The sequence below is a fragment of the Corvus hawaiiensis genome, chromosome 7 (genome assembly GCF_020740725.1).
Source record: "Corvus hawaiiensis isolate bCorHaw1 chromosome 7, bCorHaw1.pri.cur, whole genome shotgun sequence".
Classification (NCBI taxonomy): domain Eukaryota; kingdom Metazoa; phylum Chordata; class Aves; order Passeriformes; family Corvidae; genus Corvus; species Corvus hawaiiensis.
Genome location: NC_063219.1, coordinates 1,538,328 through 1,551,877, shown reverse-complemented (window position 1 = coordinate 1,551,877; position 13,550 = coordinate 1,538,328). Strand labels below are relative to the sequence as shown.

Below are 13,550 nucleotides of genomic sequence, written 5' to 3'. Positions count from 1 at the left end.
ACCTGTGCCAGGGCCTGCCAACCCTCTCAGGGAAGATGGATGGCCCTTACAGGTGCTTTTCATGCAGGTGTTTCTTTTGCTTTTGCTTCTGACGGTGTCTCTGCTCCTCCAGCAAAACGCTGTGTGCTGGATCAGTGCTGCAAAGTGCTCCTGGAGCCCAAGGGTTGCAATAAGGCATCCAGTCACCTGAGCTCATGTTGTGAGGATGAAAGCAAAGCCTTGAGGTGGGCTGGGAGCTCTCTATTCTCCAATTCTTTCTGTTGCTCACACAGGTACCAATTCATGAAGAAAATTGCTCGGAGCTGGCAGTAACCCCCAAGCAGACGGTAACGGAGGCACCAGTGTGTCAGTGTCTCAGCAGGAATCAGCAGGATTTGCTTGCTACTTTGATTTTTGTTGATCAAACAGCCCTTTCTGCTTGTTGCAAGGTGGTGGTGAAACAGGAGATGACTGCTTATCTCCGGCAGGATTCCCACGTTACCCAAACTCTTCTTCTTTTCATCTGCCCTAATGTCCAGTGGCAGCAATTAGTCCCTGTAAGCTGCTGTTGCAAAGCACTCCTATTTCCAAGAGTTCTGCTGCTGTTGCCAAAATCCCTTTGCTTTTCCATTTCACTCAAAGGGGCCCATGCATGGGTTTCCTTCAGGCACTAATTGCTTGTCTGAGTGAATCCATCTCCCTTCCCATTCCGTCCTGTAGTAGCCAGGTCGCGCTTGTTCCTTGCGTGGGCTGTCTGTCAGACCTGCTGAGGTCTGGAATGCTGGCGTGCCAGAATGCTGTGGATTTCGGAATCATCCCCCCAGGAAAGCCCTTGGTCCAACCCTGCATCCTTATTTCAGACTCTACATGACCACTGTGGACTTGTTGCCACTCTACCTGGAACCGTGCAGCAGCTCAACTATTAACAGCCCTGCATGGGAGAGACTTGAATTCATCTAGGAAGTGTTGCCAAAGGCCTTGTGTGCAATCCTTGCTGGTTTCTTTAGTGATAATTTGTATCCTGGGAATGCTGAAATTCATTTGACTTTCCCAACATCTGTCTGCTGATGTGTTTGCATTTGGAAATGGAGAAGATATTGCTGGAAGCTTTAAATAGTGCAATGCTTGATATGGTGAGGTGACTCTTTGTGCTGTCTAAGGTAGCAGCTGAATTTTGTCACACTTTGTGTGGTATAACTTGAGGGCACAGCCAACTGAAGGCACTACAGATGTCATTTATTTACATGGTAAAGCATTGTATCAGTCTTCGTTCCCAGTGTCTAGGAATCATGGAATCATACTCTCCAGAGCTGAAAGGACCCACACAAGGATCACTGATCCAGCCCCTGGCCCTGCACAGACACCCCACCAATCCCACCCTGGGCATCCCTGACAGCGCTGTCCAAACGCTCCTGGAGCTCTGGCAGCCTCCGGGCCGTGCCCATTCCCTGGGGAGCCTGGGCAGTGCCCAGCAGCCTCTGGGGGCAGAGCCTTTCCCTGAGATTCAATCTCACCCTGCCCTGGCACAGCTCCAGCAGTTCCCTGGGTCCTGTCCCTGTCGCAGAGAGCAGAGATCGGAGCTGTCCCTCGGGAGGAAAATGCAGGCCCTGATCAGATCTCCTCTCTGTCTCATCCTCCTCCTCCTCCTCTCTCCAAGCTGAACAAGCACACTGACCTCAGCTGTTCCACATACAGCTTCCCCTCTTGTCCCTTCATCATTTTCATGCCCTTCTTTGGATACTCTCTGCTAGCTTTAAATCCTTACGATAGTATCAGAGAGGTTGCTGCTCTTTTCTCACTGCATGGCATGACCCAACTGTACTGTATGCTGTGCATGACATGATCCTGGGGGATCCAGCACTACCAATAGCAGTGGTAATAGTTTACTAAGTATTTGTGTTTTCCTGCTGAAAAGTTGAAGGAAAGGAGCTGGGCTTTCATTGATTCACATGCCAGTTACCTTGCATCATAAATTCTTGAGCTAAGTTTCCTTTACAGAAGTTATTTTCCCATATCACTCATAGGTATTTGATGTGAAAATTGTGCTTTTAGTTCACTCCTTCCCTATATAAAACCTGCTGTGTGATTGCCCATAGCTCTAGAGATCTGTTCTCTTGTAAATGTGTGAATGTAACTGTGAAACAATGTTCTGTAAGGACTAAATTCTGAAGTCAGTGCGTGTCCACTGCTGCACCCAGGGGTGCCAGCCTGCGCCCCACACGCTGCTCCCTTCCCAGGGCCGCACAGGCTCTTCTCCAGGCTCCTCTGGCCCCGAGCCGGGTGCCCATGGAGCCCGGGCCCCGCTGGGCTGTGGCGCGGGGCGGCACCGCAGCTCCCCGGGCAGCAGCCGGCCCTCGGCCCCCTCCAGAGCCCGGCGCCAGCGGCTGCTGGCCGGGCCTCGGGGCCGTGCGGGCAGGGGAGGCCAGGGCTGGGCGCAGGGAGGGCCCGGCCAAGGGGCTGAGCCCGCGCCAACCCTTCCCTCCTGGCGCTCTCTGCAGCTGGCAGAGGACAGGAGCCGAGTGGCCAGGCACCTGTACCAGGCCATCGAGTACCTGGCGAGCCTGCAGGAGTCCCTGCGAGAGGCGGCCACCAGGTTCATGGGTGAGCCACAAGCCCGGGGCCCCTCCCCCCCCTGGCAGCGGGCCCTGGGGCTGTGGAGCCCTGACTCCTCCATCGCCCAGTATTTGGTGTCAACACCTTCAAGGAGCGAAAAGGGAGCCCTGCTTGGGCACGGCCCCTGGCTGCTGCCAAGAAGGGGCAGTGGGCAGAGGCAGGGCTGGCGGCCAGCCCGGGCCCCCGTGGCTGCCCAGGCCACGGAGCTGTGACCGAGGCCCCTCAACACAGAGCTCTGGGCCCGCACAGCTGCTGCCGCCATGGCAAGGGCGGCGACGTCTCCTCGAGCAGGGCTGCCGAGTCAGTGCTGCCAAAGTGGCTCTGGACACCACAGAAACAGCAGCAGAGGGTGTACGGCAATGTGCACAAAAAGAGCAAGTCTGCTTCTAGCACTTTCCTTGACTGCACCTTCCAGGTGGTGGCCATTATCAGAGATACAGAATCTTTTGTTCTCCAAGAGTTATCCTTGTCCTCTGCATGTTCCCAATGCACTGCATAGCCCTTGTTGACCTCAGCTGGACACATAGCAAACGCTGCAATAAACTTAGGATTCTGCTGCTTTTTTTTTTTTTGAGAATGCAAGAAAGACAGTCAGGAAAGTACAAAGAAACTTCACAGTGTCTCTTTGTAATCTCATCATCCTCTGAACCTCAGCAGCTCTTGGTGTTTTTGTGCTACTGTTAATCCCTTGCATGAAAAACTTCACTCCAGGAAGTAGCAACATGATCTGACAGCATGCATTGCCAACAGCCCCCTGCAGGAAGGAGCACAGACCCCAGTGCACCTTGGCTTTGGCTGCCCTCTGGCACAGAAGCCCCCCGGGGGCACAGGTCTCTGGGGCAGGAGACGGGCACCAGCGCTGCCAGGGCTCGGGGGGTGGCAGGTCTGCTTCGGAGGGGACTCTGCCACACCTGCTGATTCCAGCGCTCCCCGGGCCCCAGGAGCCAGAGCAGCATTCGTGCCCTGGCCCACACGTTCCTTGTCTGTGTCACAGCCCCGGCTTTAAGATGGCCACCGGCCGGGACGTGTCCCAAGGAGGCCGTGCCAGCTTCTGTGGAAGACCCCGAGCCCTTCCCGCGGCGGCAGCCGTGGGGGCTCCTGGTGCTGCCCCGAGCCCGCAGAGCAGGGGAGCGCTTGCTTATGGCTGGAGCCGATGCTAAAGTTCCTGTCGGGCTGCCTTAGACACTTGGGACAAGGGATTCCTTCCAACCTGGGCCACTTGGGCTGGGCTGGGGGCGGCCCCAGGGCAGGTGGCAGTGTGTGCAAGGGCCCTTTGTGACACGGTGCAGCATGGCCACCGTGGGGTGGAACGGGACAGGGTGTCCCAGGGCCCTTTGTGACACGTGCTGACATCGGGGCTGGCGGCGACGCGGCCACGCCACAGTGCTCGGAGCACGCGACGGGACAGGACGGGACAGAGCGGTGCCGTGAGGAGCCCCCGCACAGCGCACGCTTTCCTTGCCGACCCGGAGCTTTTCCAAAGCGTTATTCCTGCAGGTGACCTCGAGGCCAGACCACGGGACTTGGTGACCTGTGGCCTTCCCGAGGCTTCTCTGCAGGTGCCCTCGAGGGCAGACTGTGGGATTTGGTGCCCCAGAGCTTTTCCGAGGCCCCTCCCATCCCTGTGGCCGGTGCCCTCAAGGCCAGACCGTTGGCTTTGCTGACCACTATCCTTGACGAGGAGTCTCCTGTCATTGTGGCAGGAGCCCTTGAGAACACAGTGCAGGACTTGCTGTCCTGTGGCATTCCCAAAACTTCTGTCTTGTGGGTGCCTTCAAGGCACGACTGCGGAACATGATGAGTCAGAGCTCTTCTGAGATCTCTCTCCAGGAAGTCACCTTAAATCCCATTGGTGACATGGAGCAGAGACCCCCGATCGTGCCTAAACTGGCCTGGGTGGAGGAGGAAGAAGGCCCTGGAGCTGCCCCAGAAGAGCAGCCTGCAGAGGTGGAGCAGTTCCAGCTGCCGCAGGAGGGTGAGTGGCAGAGCTGGGCCACAGGGCTGCTGCCTGCAGACAGCTTGGCCCAATCCCATCCCATCACGTCCCATCCCCTGGGGACATGCCCATGGACAGGACAGAAGAGGGGCTGCAGCAGCCGTGCTCCATCCCCTGGCTATCCTGGAGCTGTCCCTGTCTGGGCAGCGCAGGGCTGGGCTGCGTTCTCCGGCCTCTCCTGCAGCCCCTCAGCTCTGGCTGCGCTCGCTCTTTGCCAGATGCAGCCCTGGACCGAACACAAGAGCAGGACGGTGCCCACGGCCGCTTCCGCAGAGCAGCGCAGGTACCTGCAGCCATCCCCACCTGGGCTGGGCCTGCTGTCGCTGCTCAGCTGAGCACCGCCCTTGGAGCACCCCATGGAACATCCCTCTCCTCCCTGTCCTTTGTTCTCCTGCTGGTGACTTGCAAATTCATCGAGTGCGTTTGGCAGGAAGAGACCAGCATCGTGGGCACTGGGTCCATGGAAAACTGTGACGTCTACAGCACCGATACCAGTGCTGCCATGCTGGATTTGCTTGTGCAGAGGAGTGTCTCTGTTGCAAAGCAAGTAAGCAGCCTGTGGCCGTGATTCTTTTCCCCCAGGAATGGTTTGGCCCCCCAAGCTGTGCCCGCTGGTCACTCACTTTAAGCCTTTGTGTCCGTCGCAGTGTAGTGGGAAGGGCAGCACTTCTCTGGGGAAGCCGGGGACATTACTCCCTCTGGCAGCTTTCCAACTCTCCCCGTGCCTTCTCCAGGTGCCCGCCATGGTCAGGGACATCCACCAGTGGCTCATGGCCAATGAGTCTGATGAGCAGAGTCTGGACAGGACCCTGCTGGAGCTGGCTGAGGCACACCCAGCCGATGTGGGGATAACTCTGCTGCGTGTGGCCCCATCATGTGACAGGTATGGGGCCCACCTGCCCACAGGGCTCACCAGCCCATCACCCTGCGGAGCCTGTCCCAGGTGTCTGACAAACAGAGAGTCCAGGGCCCTCTGGCTCCTCCATTTCCCAGCCCTGGCATGCCAGCCCCCGAGCCTGCTTCCATGCTCCCTCCCTCAGGCTCCCTCAGGCGCCAGTTCCTACAGGGGTGGGCTGCCTGGGTGCTGCCGGCGAGGGGCGGTGGGCTGGTGGCTGAGACTCCCTTGACACAGAATGCTTGCCCTGCAGAGCTGCTACAACCATGTGGAAGACACTCATGTCCTCGCCCATGACTGCGGAGCCAGCACTGCTGCTGCTCCTCGATGTGCTGGGGAGCTGGCCAGAGCACAGCACGCGCACCTCCGACGGGGACAACACAGATGTCTTTGCCCTGGCTGTGAGTTTCTGGAACTGGCCTTTGCTCGCCCCCAGGTCGCCGCTCCAGCAGCTCCCCATCCTCCTTCGCCCACTGCGTCTCCCTGCCTCAGGCGCTGGGCTGAAACCTGGGCTAGGGGCAGGTTCAGGGGCACCAGGCCCGGTGCTCCCCCTGCGTCTCCCCTGGCCTCCCCTTCCACACTCGGGCCCTGCCACATGGACGCCTCAGCAGTGAGCGCTGTCTCGAGGTGGTTTGGCCTTTGCAGGCAACTGTGGTGATGTGGAAGATCCTCCAGGTGTCCTGTTGCCCACGTGTAGTAACACCCAGGGTGTTTTTTCCCCGCCTCTTTGTGCATCTGCTCTCCCAAGTGTTCTTCAGTACAGTGGAGATGACAGAGAAGGTCGATAACTTGTGGAGACTATGCCAGGAGGAACACGGCCTTGTCACCAACCCCAGCAGGTGCTCCATGCCAGTCCTCCTGTCCCTGCCATGTCCCCAGGGCAGGAGCCAGTGCCCACAACATGACCTGGGCTTTACTCTGCACACAGGTTTGCAGTGCAGACCTTGAAGGTTCTGCTCTGCCGACTGGAGTATGAGCATGTGGTGGTGGCAGTGCAATGCAAGCGTGGCTGGGATGCGCTGCTCTGTGCTGACACCCACCCCTATGCCGTGGCTCTGCTGGCCAGGTGAGAGCCCCTACTCCCCGCTGCCCCGACATTTGTGCTCTGTGCCTGGGGTGCCCCCCACAGTCCCCGTGGTCGTGGGCCAGAGGGTCTCGTCACCGAGGGACGGCTGAGCTGACCAGGAAAGGCCGGGAGAGGAGGGTGCCCAGGAGCAGCCGCCTTCCAGAGGGCACAAGTCCCCTGGCAGGGTGGTCGGGAAAGAAAGACGAGACCTCTGTGAGTCAGTCCTGGGAGAGGTTTCCCCCCCCCGGCTCAGGCTCTTGGTTCCTTTTTCCACTTGCAGGGAGATGCACTGTGCATCCATACCCTTTTGTTCCCAGATCGCACGCCACCTCCTTGAGCTGCTCAGCAGGGTGGAGCCAAAGTGGGATCTGCCTGCCCTGGCGTTCCTTGTGGAGGTGAGACTGACGGCCAGCGCTGCCTCGCTGAGCTGCCTCCCAGCTCTCTGCCCTCTCGCAGCCGCAGCTGCCTGGGACGGTGCCCGCGCCCTGCGCTGCTGCCTGGGCCCAGCCCTGGGCAGTTCTGGGCTCCTGCTGGGCGGCTCCCCTGTCACTGCCCTGTGCCTTTCAGGTGCTCAAGTGCCTGGACTTGAGGGAATGTGGTGACAGTGTTGTGGAGATCTCATCAAAATACCTGCAGAGCGAGCGCAGACAGATGCGTCGCCTGGCACTCAGGGCCCTCCTCGTGCTCAGAGGCGATCCCTCAGTGGTGAGAAGGGGGCAGCGGCTGAAGCTGCGCTGGCACCGTGGGGCTGGGGAATGCAGTCCCTTGGGCTTGGCTGGGCTTTGGGCGCTGAGGCAGCTGCTCCCAGCTCTCCTGCCTCCCGGCTCAGCTGCCCGAGTGCTTCGGGAGAGGCCTTTGGCCACTGGGCCCTGTGGCAGCAGGGTGAGGCTGCACAGCCTTGTGTTCCACACGGGCCGAAAGAACGTGGAGCCTGACTGAAAGCCTTGTGAAGCTCCTGCGGGAAAATGCCAGTGACGTGGTTGGGATGAGCATCATTGTACTCAGCAGTGTGCTTACGTATAATGGCGCCCCAATACCACACCCCATCGCCCTGCAGCTGGCTGAGGCGCTCCTGCCACTCTTTGACAACGTAAGGCTCGGTGTCCTCAGCCACAGCCACTGGGTGCCTCCCGGACACTTGGTGCCCTGGGGATTTTCAGGCCTGTGCCCTGGTGGGCCTGGAGCAGCAGATACTGAGGTCTTCTTTTCTCACAGGATGATAGCCAGGTGCAGCTGCTGTCCATGTCTGTCTTCCGGACTTTGATGTCTCTTGTGGCAGAAGAAGGAGAAAAGCCTCTGAAGACACAAGTGTGCAGGAGTCTGGTCCCGCTCTTCTTCCACTGTCATGATGAGAACCGGCATGTGGCAGAGGTGAGGACTCGTGGGCTGCCGGGGGCCCCCTGGGAGGAGGCTCAGCTGCCTCCTGCCCTGGGGCCTTGTGGGCTGCAGCCTCCTCCTGGCCTTGGCACAGGGACGCGAGTCCTGTGCCCTGGGCTGTGGTGCCATCTCTGGGTCTCTGCTGCTCTCCAGGCCTCTCAGGGAACGCTGCTTTGTGTGGCCAAGTTCCTGAAGAGGAAGGATTTTGAAAAGCCGCTGAAGAAGCAGCAGCTGTGGAAGTTTGCCGAGTGCCTGGTAAGGATGGTGTGGAAGCCCAAACTGCAGCCTGGAGAAGCCCCCTGCTCGTCGTGCTCAGTGTGTGGGGCTGGCAGCTGTGCCCCTGCCCACTGCTGCACCCAGGGGTGCCAGCCTGCACCCCACACACTGCTCCCTTCCCGGGGCCGCACAGGCTCTTCTCCAGGCTCCTCTGGCCCCGAGCCGGGTGCCCATGGAGCCCGGGCCCCGCTGGGCTGTGGCGCGGGGCGGCACCGCAGCTCCCCGGGCAGCAGCCGGCCCTCGGCCCCCTCCAGAGCCCGGCGCCAGCGGCTGCTGGCCGGGCCTCGGGGCCGTGCGGGCAGGGGAGGCCAGGGCTGGGCGCAGGGAGGGCCCGGCCAAGGGGCTGAGCCCGCGCCAACCCTTCCCTCCTGGCGCTCTCTGCAGCTGGCAGAGGACAGGAGCCGAGTGGCCAGGCACCTGTACCAGGCCATCAACTACGTGGACAGCCCGCAGGAGTCCCTGCGAGAGGCGGCCGTCGGGTTCATCGGTGAGCCACGAGCCCGGGGCCCCTCCCTGCCCCGCCGCAGCTCGGCCCCAGCCCCGGCTGCTGCCCCGGCAGCGGGATCCGGGCCCGGGGCCGTGGAGCCCCGCCTGCCCTCGGGGCCGCTGCCGCCCTCCCGCAGCCGTGCCCTCGGGCGTCAGGATGCGGCAAGGGCCCGGGCTGAGCCCTGCCGGGGCAGGAGAGCGTGTGGCCACGGGGCTGGCAGCGCCGCTGCGAGGGAGCTGTGCCGCTGGGGCCGTGACCGCCTCTGTGTTCCCAGAGATCGCTGCACGGCGCTTGAGGAGGCAATCGTCAGATTTCCGCTTCATCTGGTTAGGTGAGTGAGGGCAGCAAGGCATCACCGGGGCTTTTCAGAGCGAGCTGCAATCCCTGCCCCGGCTGCAGAGGGCTCTGCTCCCTGTGCAGACGAGGGGCGGTGTGCACAGAGCACAGAGAGCTTTCAGGGGCACGTGGGGGATTCGTGGCCAGCACCTTCGGGCTGATCCCGTTGGTCCCTCCTCCCTCCTGGCCATGGCAAGAGCGGGCTGGGATGGCCCTGGCAGGGGGCTCTCCTCGGGTCCCTGCAGATCCAGGATCTGACCACAGCTCTCTTCCTCTCTCTTCCAGCCCTTGAACATATGAGGAGAGATGTGAGCCCTGCCATCAGAAGCCTGGCTCTGCAAACACTGTTTGCCCTTGGCATAGCGGACACCGGTCCATACCCCCTAGTCCAGAGGCTGCAAGATCAGCTCCGCAGGGCATGGGAGACACGGCCTCGTCTGCCGGGCCTTGGCTGCCTGCGCTTCTGGAGTTCTGTGTGGAGGTGATCTGGGAGGCTCTGTCTGCTGGGCCCACCTGAGCCAGCAAGGATTTTCCTTTTCTTTAGGATTGCTCTTTTTTCTTTTCATTTTTCTTTAGTGTGTGAATATAGAATGTGTTATAATACACAGACTCCCAGGAGCTTTCTTTTGGTGCCCAGTGTCTGCAGGGCACAGGGGAAGAGGAGAAAAAGGGTGCTTGTGCTCAGCAAGTCCCCCGGGAGTGCAGCGCAGAAGGGAAAATGGCCATAAGCCCTTTGGCCTTTGGTGGCTGTGCTGAAGCCTTAGCGCTGCCGACAAAGCGGGTGGGCAGGGGCAAGGGCTGCAGGGATCCCTGCGAGGCTGGTGCCTGGAGATGGCCCCAAGCCCTGTCCCGGGCAGGAGCCACCGTCTTGTGTCCTCCTCCCCATGTGTTGCTGTCTGGATTGCTGAGGGCTCCGAGGTGCCTCTTGATCCGGCTCCTCTGGAGCTCCCTCGGGGCTGCGCCGCTGCCGGGCAGCTTGGCCGGGCTGGGGGAGAGCCTGAGGGGCCGGGGCGGTGGGAGGCCGTGAAGGGATGAGGTGCTGCGGAGTCCCTGACGGGACAAGGCAGTGGGAAGGCACGAGGGGCATGTGTGAGGGGGTGGGTGGCAGGAGGCTCCGAGGGGACAGGAGGCCGGGGTGGTGGGAAGGCCTGAGGAATTGGGGGTCAGAGGCCCCCAGGCAGCCGCCTCGTTCCTGCCGCCCGGCTGCTCTGGTGCTTTCCCAAAGCGTCTCCCAGGCCTGCGGCAGAAGCCCTGGAGGCCGGGCCTCGGCAGAGGGTGGGGGCAGCCCCGAGGTGCTGAGGCTGGGCTGGCTGCGGACAAGGAGGGCAGGGGGGCCCTGCTGGGGCACGGCCCCTGGCTGCTGCCAAGAAGGGGCAGTGGGCAGAGGCAGGGCTGGCGGCCAGCCCGGGCCCCCGCGGCTGCCCAGGCCACGGAGCTGTGACCGAGGCCCCTCAACACAGAGCTCTGGGCCCGCACAGCTGCTGCCGCCATGGCAAGGGCGGCGACGTCTCCTCGAGCAGGGCTGCCGAGTCAGTGCTGCCAAAGTGGCTCTGGACACCACAGAAACAGCAGCAGAGTGTGCACAGGAACAGCAGGAGCCCCAATGCCGGCAGCAGCTCAACAAGGCATCCGCACCAGCCGGGACGCCAGACGGGGGGGTACTGTGGGCACAGCTGCACGTGGCTTGGCAAAAGGCTCCAGCAGAATTGGCCACAATGGCTTCCTCTTGCCTTGCCAGCCTCACAGCGACACTTGGCAGCTTCAGTTGCAGCCTGTGCCCCTGACTGACTTCAGTGGCCGTGCTTGAGGGCAGAATCGCCTTCCACAGTCAGGCGTCCCGAGACAGCGGGATCGGTGCCATCATGAGAGAGAGACTCTAATGGGACACAAGCCCTGTGCTGCAGCTGTTGTCCCTCTCCTCCATGCAAGCACCTTACAGACACGTGCATGAGCTTCCAGACTAAATCCTGCACTTGCTTGCAACAAAGGAAGAAGCAGCAGGTGCTGAAGAAAAGCAGGGACTTCTGTGGCTCAGTTTTGCTCTCCACTTGGGTAATCACAGAATCCTTTGTGTTGGAAGGTATCTTCAAGATCATCCAGTTCTAACCACCCTGCCATGGGCACGGTGGGGTGCAGGCACACCTGTCACTAGAAATGGAAGAACATTTATCCATGTTTACCTTTCCCCGTCCTGGATTTCAAGCTAAGATGAAAAGGTCAGCTGGTTAAAGCTGAATTTTGGAGCTCACAGAACTAGGAACAGGAGTCTCCAATGGGACCTGGTATGTCTGTTCCACCTCTGTGAGATCACACGGTTGGAGCCAGGCGCAGGCTCCAGGTTGGTCCCTTTCAGCATCCCCAAGTCTTTGTGGCTTCCTGTGCACCCCGAGACTTGTGAATCCATTCTTGAATTCCCAGTTAGTACTGTGCAGGATGTGAGAACACAGTGCTTGGAACAGCCTGTTTGGTTCATTCTTGGGTTTGCTGCTCCTGACTAAAGTCATGATCAGGAGTATACGCTGATGTAAAGGTCCAGCTGAGAACCAGTGACTTTTTATGTAGTGTCTAAAACATTGTGTGACTGTTCAGAGACTCTAAAATGCAGAGGTGAAAATGACAGCTTTGGTATTTAAGAATCCTAGAAATTTTGACATCTGATTTTTCTGCTCAAAGATTTGAATGCCAATGCGGAAATGACAAAAATATTAAAACTTGTTTTCATGGGCAATGCCTTTTAAATGGCATCAGTAAACTTACAGGGGACAGGGTATGACACTGGGGACAGACAGTACTTGGCAGTTAATGGCTTCAGATGTGGGAGATTAATGTTTTGCCCGGTTTCCCCCAGGAGTTCATGTTTTCCCAGGGCTTTGTTTGACTGGTCACTGCAGGTAACTTCCACTAAATGCAAAAGGATGTAGCAGCAGAACTTTTGGAGAATGTGCCTTAGGGATAGGGAGAAAACTTTGAGAATGATCAGCAGGGTCTGGAAAACTCAAAAAAAAAAAAAGAAAATTAAAATAGATCTAGCTCTGTGACTTTTCAGGCATGACTCTTTGGGTCTGGAGGTAATGTTTGCTTTGCATCAGCTACAAAGTTGTGCAATGACCCTGTAAGAACTGTTCCTGCTTACCCGGCAGGCACAGGAAGGCCTCTGAAACTTCAAATATTTGAAGTTTCAAAGGGTCAAAGTAATGAAGTGAGGCCTCTGAGATTCTGCTGCAGGCTGTGATGTTTCGCAGCACCCGTCTGGTCTGTGTTACTGTGGTTTTGGTTGCTGTAACCTGTGCTTTCTGTTGCTTCACTTCCAGCAACACCCGTAGGAGCTGCAGAGGGTGAGGTTGTGTCCATCGGACCTGCAGTGCCAAAGGGATCAGACACTGCACAGAATCACAGAATCATTTTGGTTGGAGAAGATCTCCAGGACCATCAAGTCCAACTTGTGGCTGATCCCTGCCTTGTCACCAGCCCAGAGCACTGAGTGCCACCTCCAGGTGTTCCTGGAACACCTCCAGGGATGGGGACTCCACTCCACCCTGGGCAGTTCCAATGCCTGACCACCGTTTCCCTGAAGAAATTCTTCCTGATGTCCAACCTGACCCTTCCCTGGCACAGCCTGAGGCCATTTCCTGTCATCCTCTCCCTGTTCCCTGGGAGCAGAGCTTGACCCCCCCCTGGCTGCACCCTCCTGTCAGGGAGTTGTAGAAGTGAGAAGGTCCCCTCTGAGCCTCCTGTTCTCCAGGCTGAGCCCTCCCAGCTCCCTCAGCCTCTCCTTATATGACTTAAATGTGTGGCAGAGGGTACCAGCTTAGGACAGTGCATGAGCAATTAGAGAAATTGGAATCTCAAAAGCTTCTTCTCCTTCCCAGGGCGTCAATGGTTGGAGAACATTCAGCAGCCCACAGGCATGGGCTGTATGATTTTCTGCCCCTATCTCAAGGGACACAGCAGATGAGGTACGAAGAGAATTAAAGCTGAGTCTGTTGTGTCTGTGAATTATGGATCAGGTTGCAAACCCTCTGTTAGTCTGAGCAAAATTTAGAAGCCTTTCTCCTTCCTCTGTCAGCTGATGTCAATGTAAGTCTCCCGCAGGTGTGGTGAAGTTACTCAGAGAATCATAGAACACTTTGGGTTGGAAGGGATCTGAAAGCCCATCTCATTCTGATCCCCCCTGCCATGGGCAGGGACACCTTCCACTAGCCCAGGTTGCTCCAAGCTCTGTCCAGCCTGGCCTGGAACTCTTCCAGGGATCCAGGGGCATCCCCAGCTTCTCCGGGCACCCTGTGCCAGGGCCTGCCCACCCTCACAGGGAAGGATTTCTTCCCAGTATCCCATCTAATGCTGCCCTCTGGCACTGGGAAGCCATTCCCCCTTGTTCTGTCACGTCATGCCCGTGGTAAAGAACTTGTCAGGAAGCTTTTGATTTTGCTAATGGCACACCACAAAAGCTATGGGAAAACAGAGGAATGTACTGCTGTGAATTTACTTTTCTTTTGTCAGAAGGGACATCATTAACTTTCATCTG

The 13,550-nt window shown here is 58.7% G+C and overlaps 2 protein-coding genes across 15 annotated transcripts in view; both read left to right on the top strand.

The window, feature by feature from the left end:
* The window catches only part of TRPM8 (transient receptor potential cation channel subfamily M member 8), an 87,829-nt gene extending 85,755 nt beyond the window's left edge, over positions 1-2,074 (top strand). For all 14 annotated transcript variants that reach the window (XR_007204867.1, XM_048309902.1, XM_048309901.1 and 11 more), the window contains one exon: positions 273-2,074. The gene's annotated coding sequence lies outside the window, so the exon portion shown is untranslated. The remainder of the gene's footprint in view (positions 1-272) is intronic.
* Positions 2,075-4,160: 2,086 nt separating this feature from the next.
* Positions 4,161-9,634, top strand: LOC125328547. Its single transcript, XM_048309423.1, has 15 exons — positions 4,161-4,567; positions 4,807-4,871; positions 5,019-5,135; positions 5,323-5,656; positions 6,232-6,322; positions 6,412-6,549; positions 6,633-6,762; positions 6,867-6,944; positions 7,117-7,291; positions 7,446-7,639; positions 7,765-7,920; positions 8,080-8,181; positions 8,587-8,689; positions 8,964-9,020; positions 9,311-9,634. The coding sequence occupies exons 1-15, from the start codon at positions 4,387-4,389 to the stop codon at positions 9,508-9,510; spliced, it is 2,121 nt and encodes a 706-aa protein (XP_048165380.1). The 5' UTR covers positions 4,161-4,386; the 3' UTR covers positions 9,511-9,634.
* Positions 9,635-13,550: the final 3,916 nt, after the last annotated feature.

Bases quoted from the DNA above. Each gene is read 5' to 3' on its own strand.
- LOC125328547 (XM_048309423.1), top strand. From the start codon at position 4,387: ATGATGAGTCAGAGCTCTTCTGAGATCTCTCTCCAGGAAGTCACCTTA. The intron at 7,921-8,079 runs GTGAGGACTCGT...GCTGCTCTCCAG, and splicing joins AGAACCGGCATGTGGCAGAG to GCCTCTCAGGGAACGCTGCT. The intron at 8,690-8,963 runs GTGAGCCACGAG...CTGTGTTCCCAG, and splicing joins GGCGGCCGTCGGGTTCATCG to AGATCGCTGCACGGCGCTTG.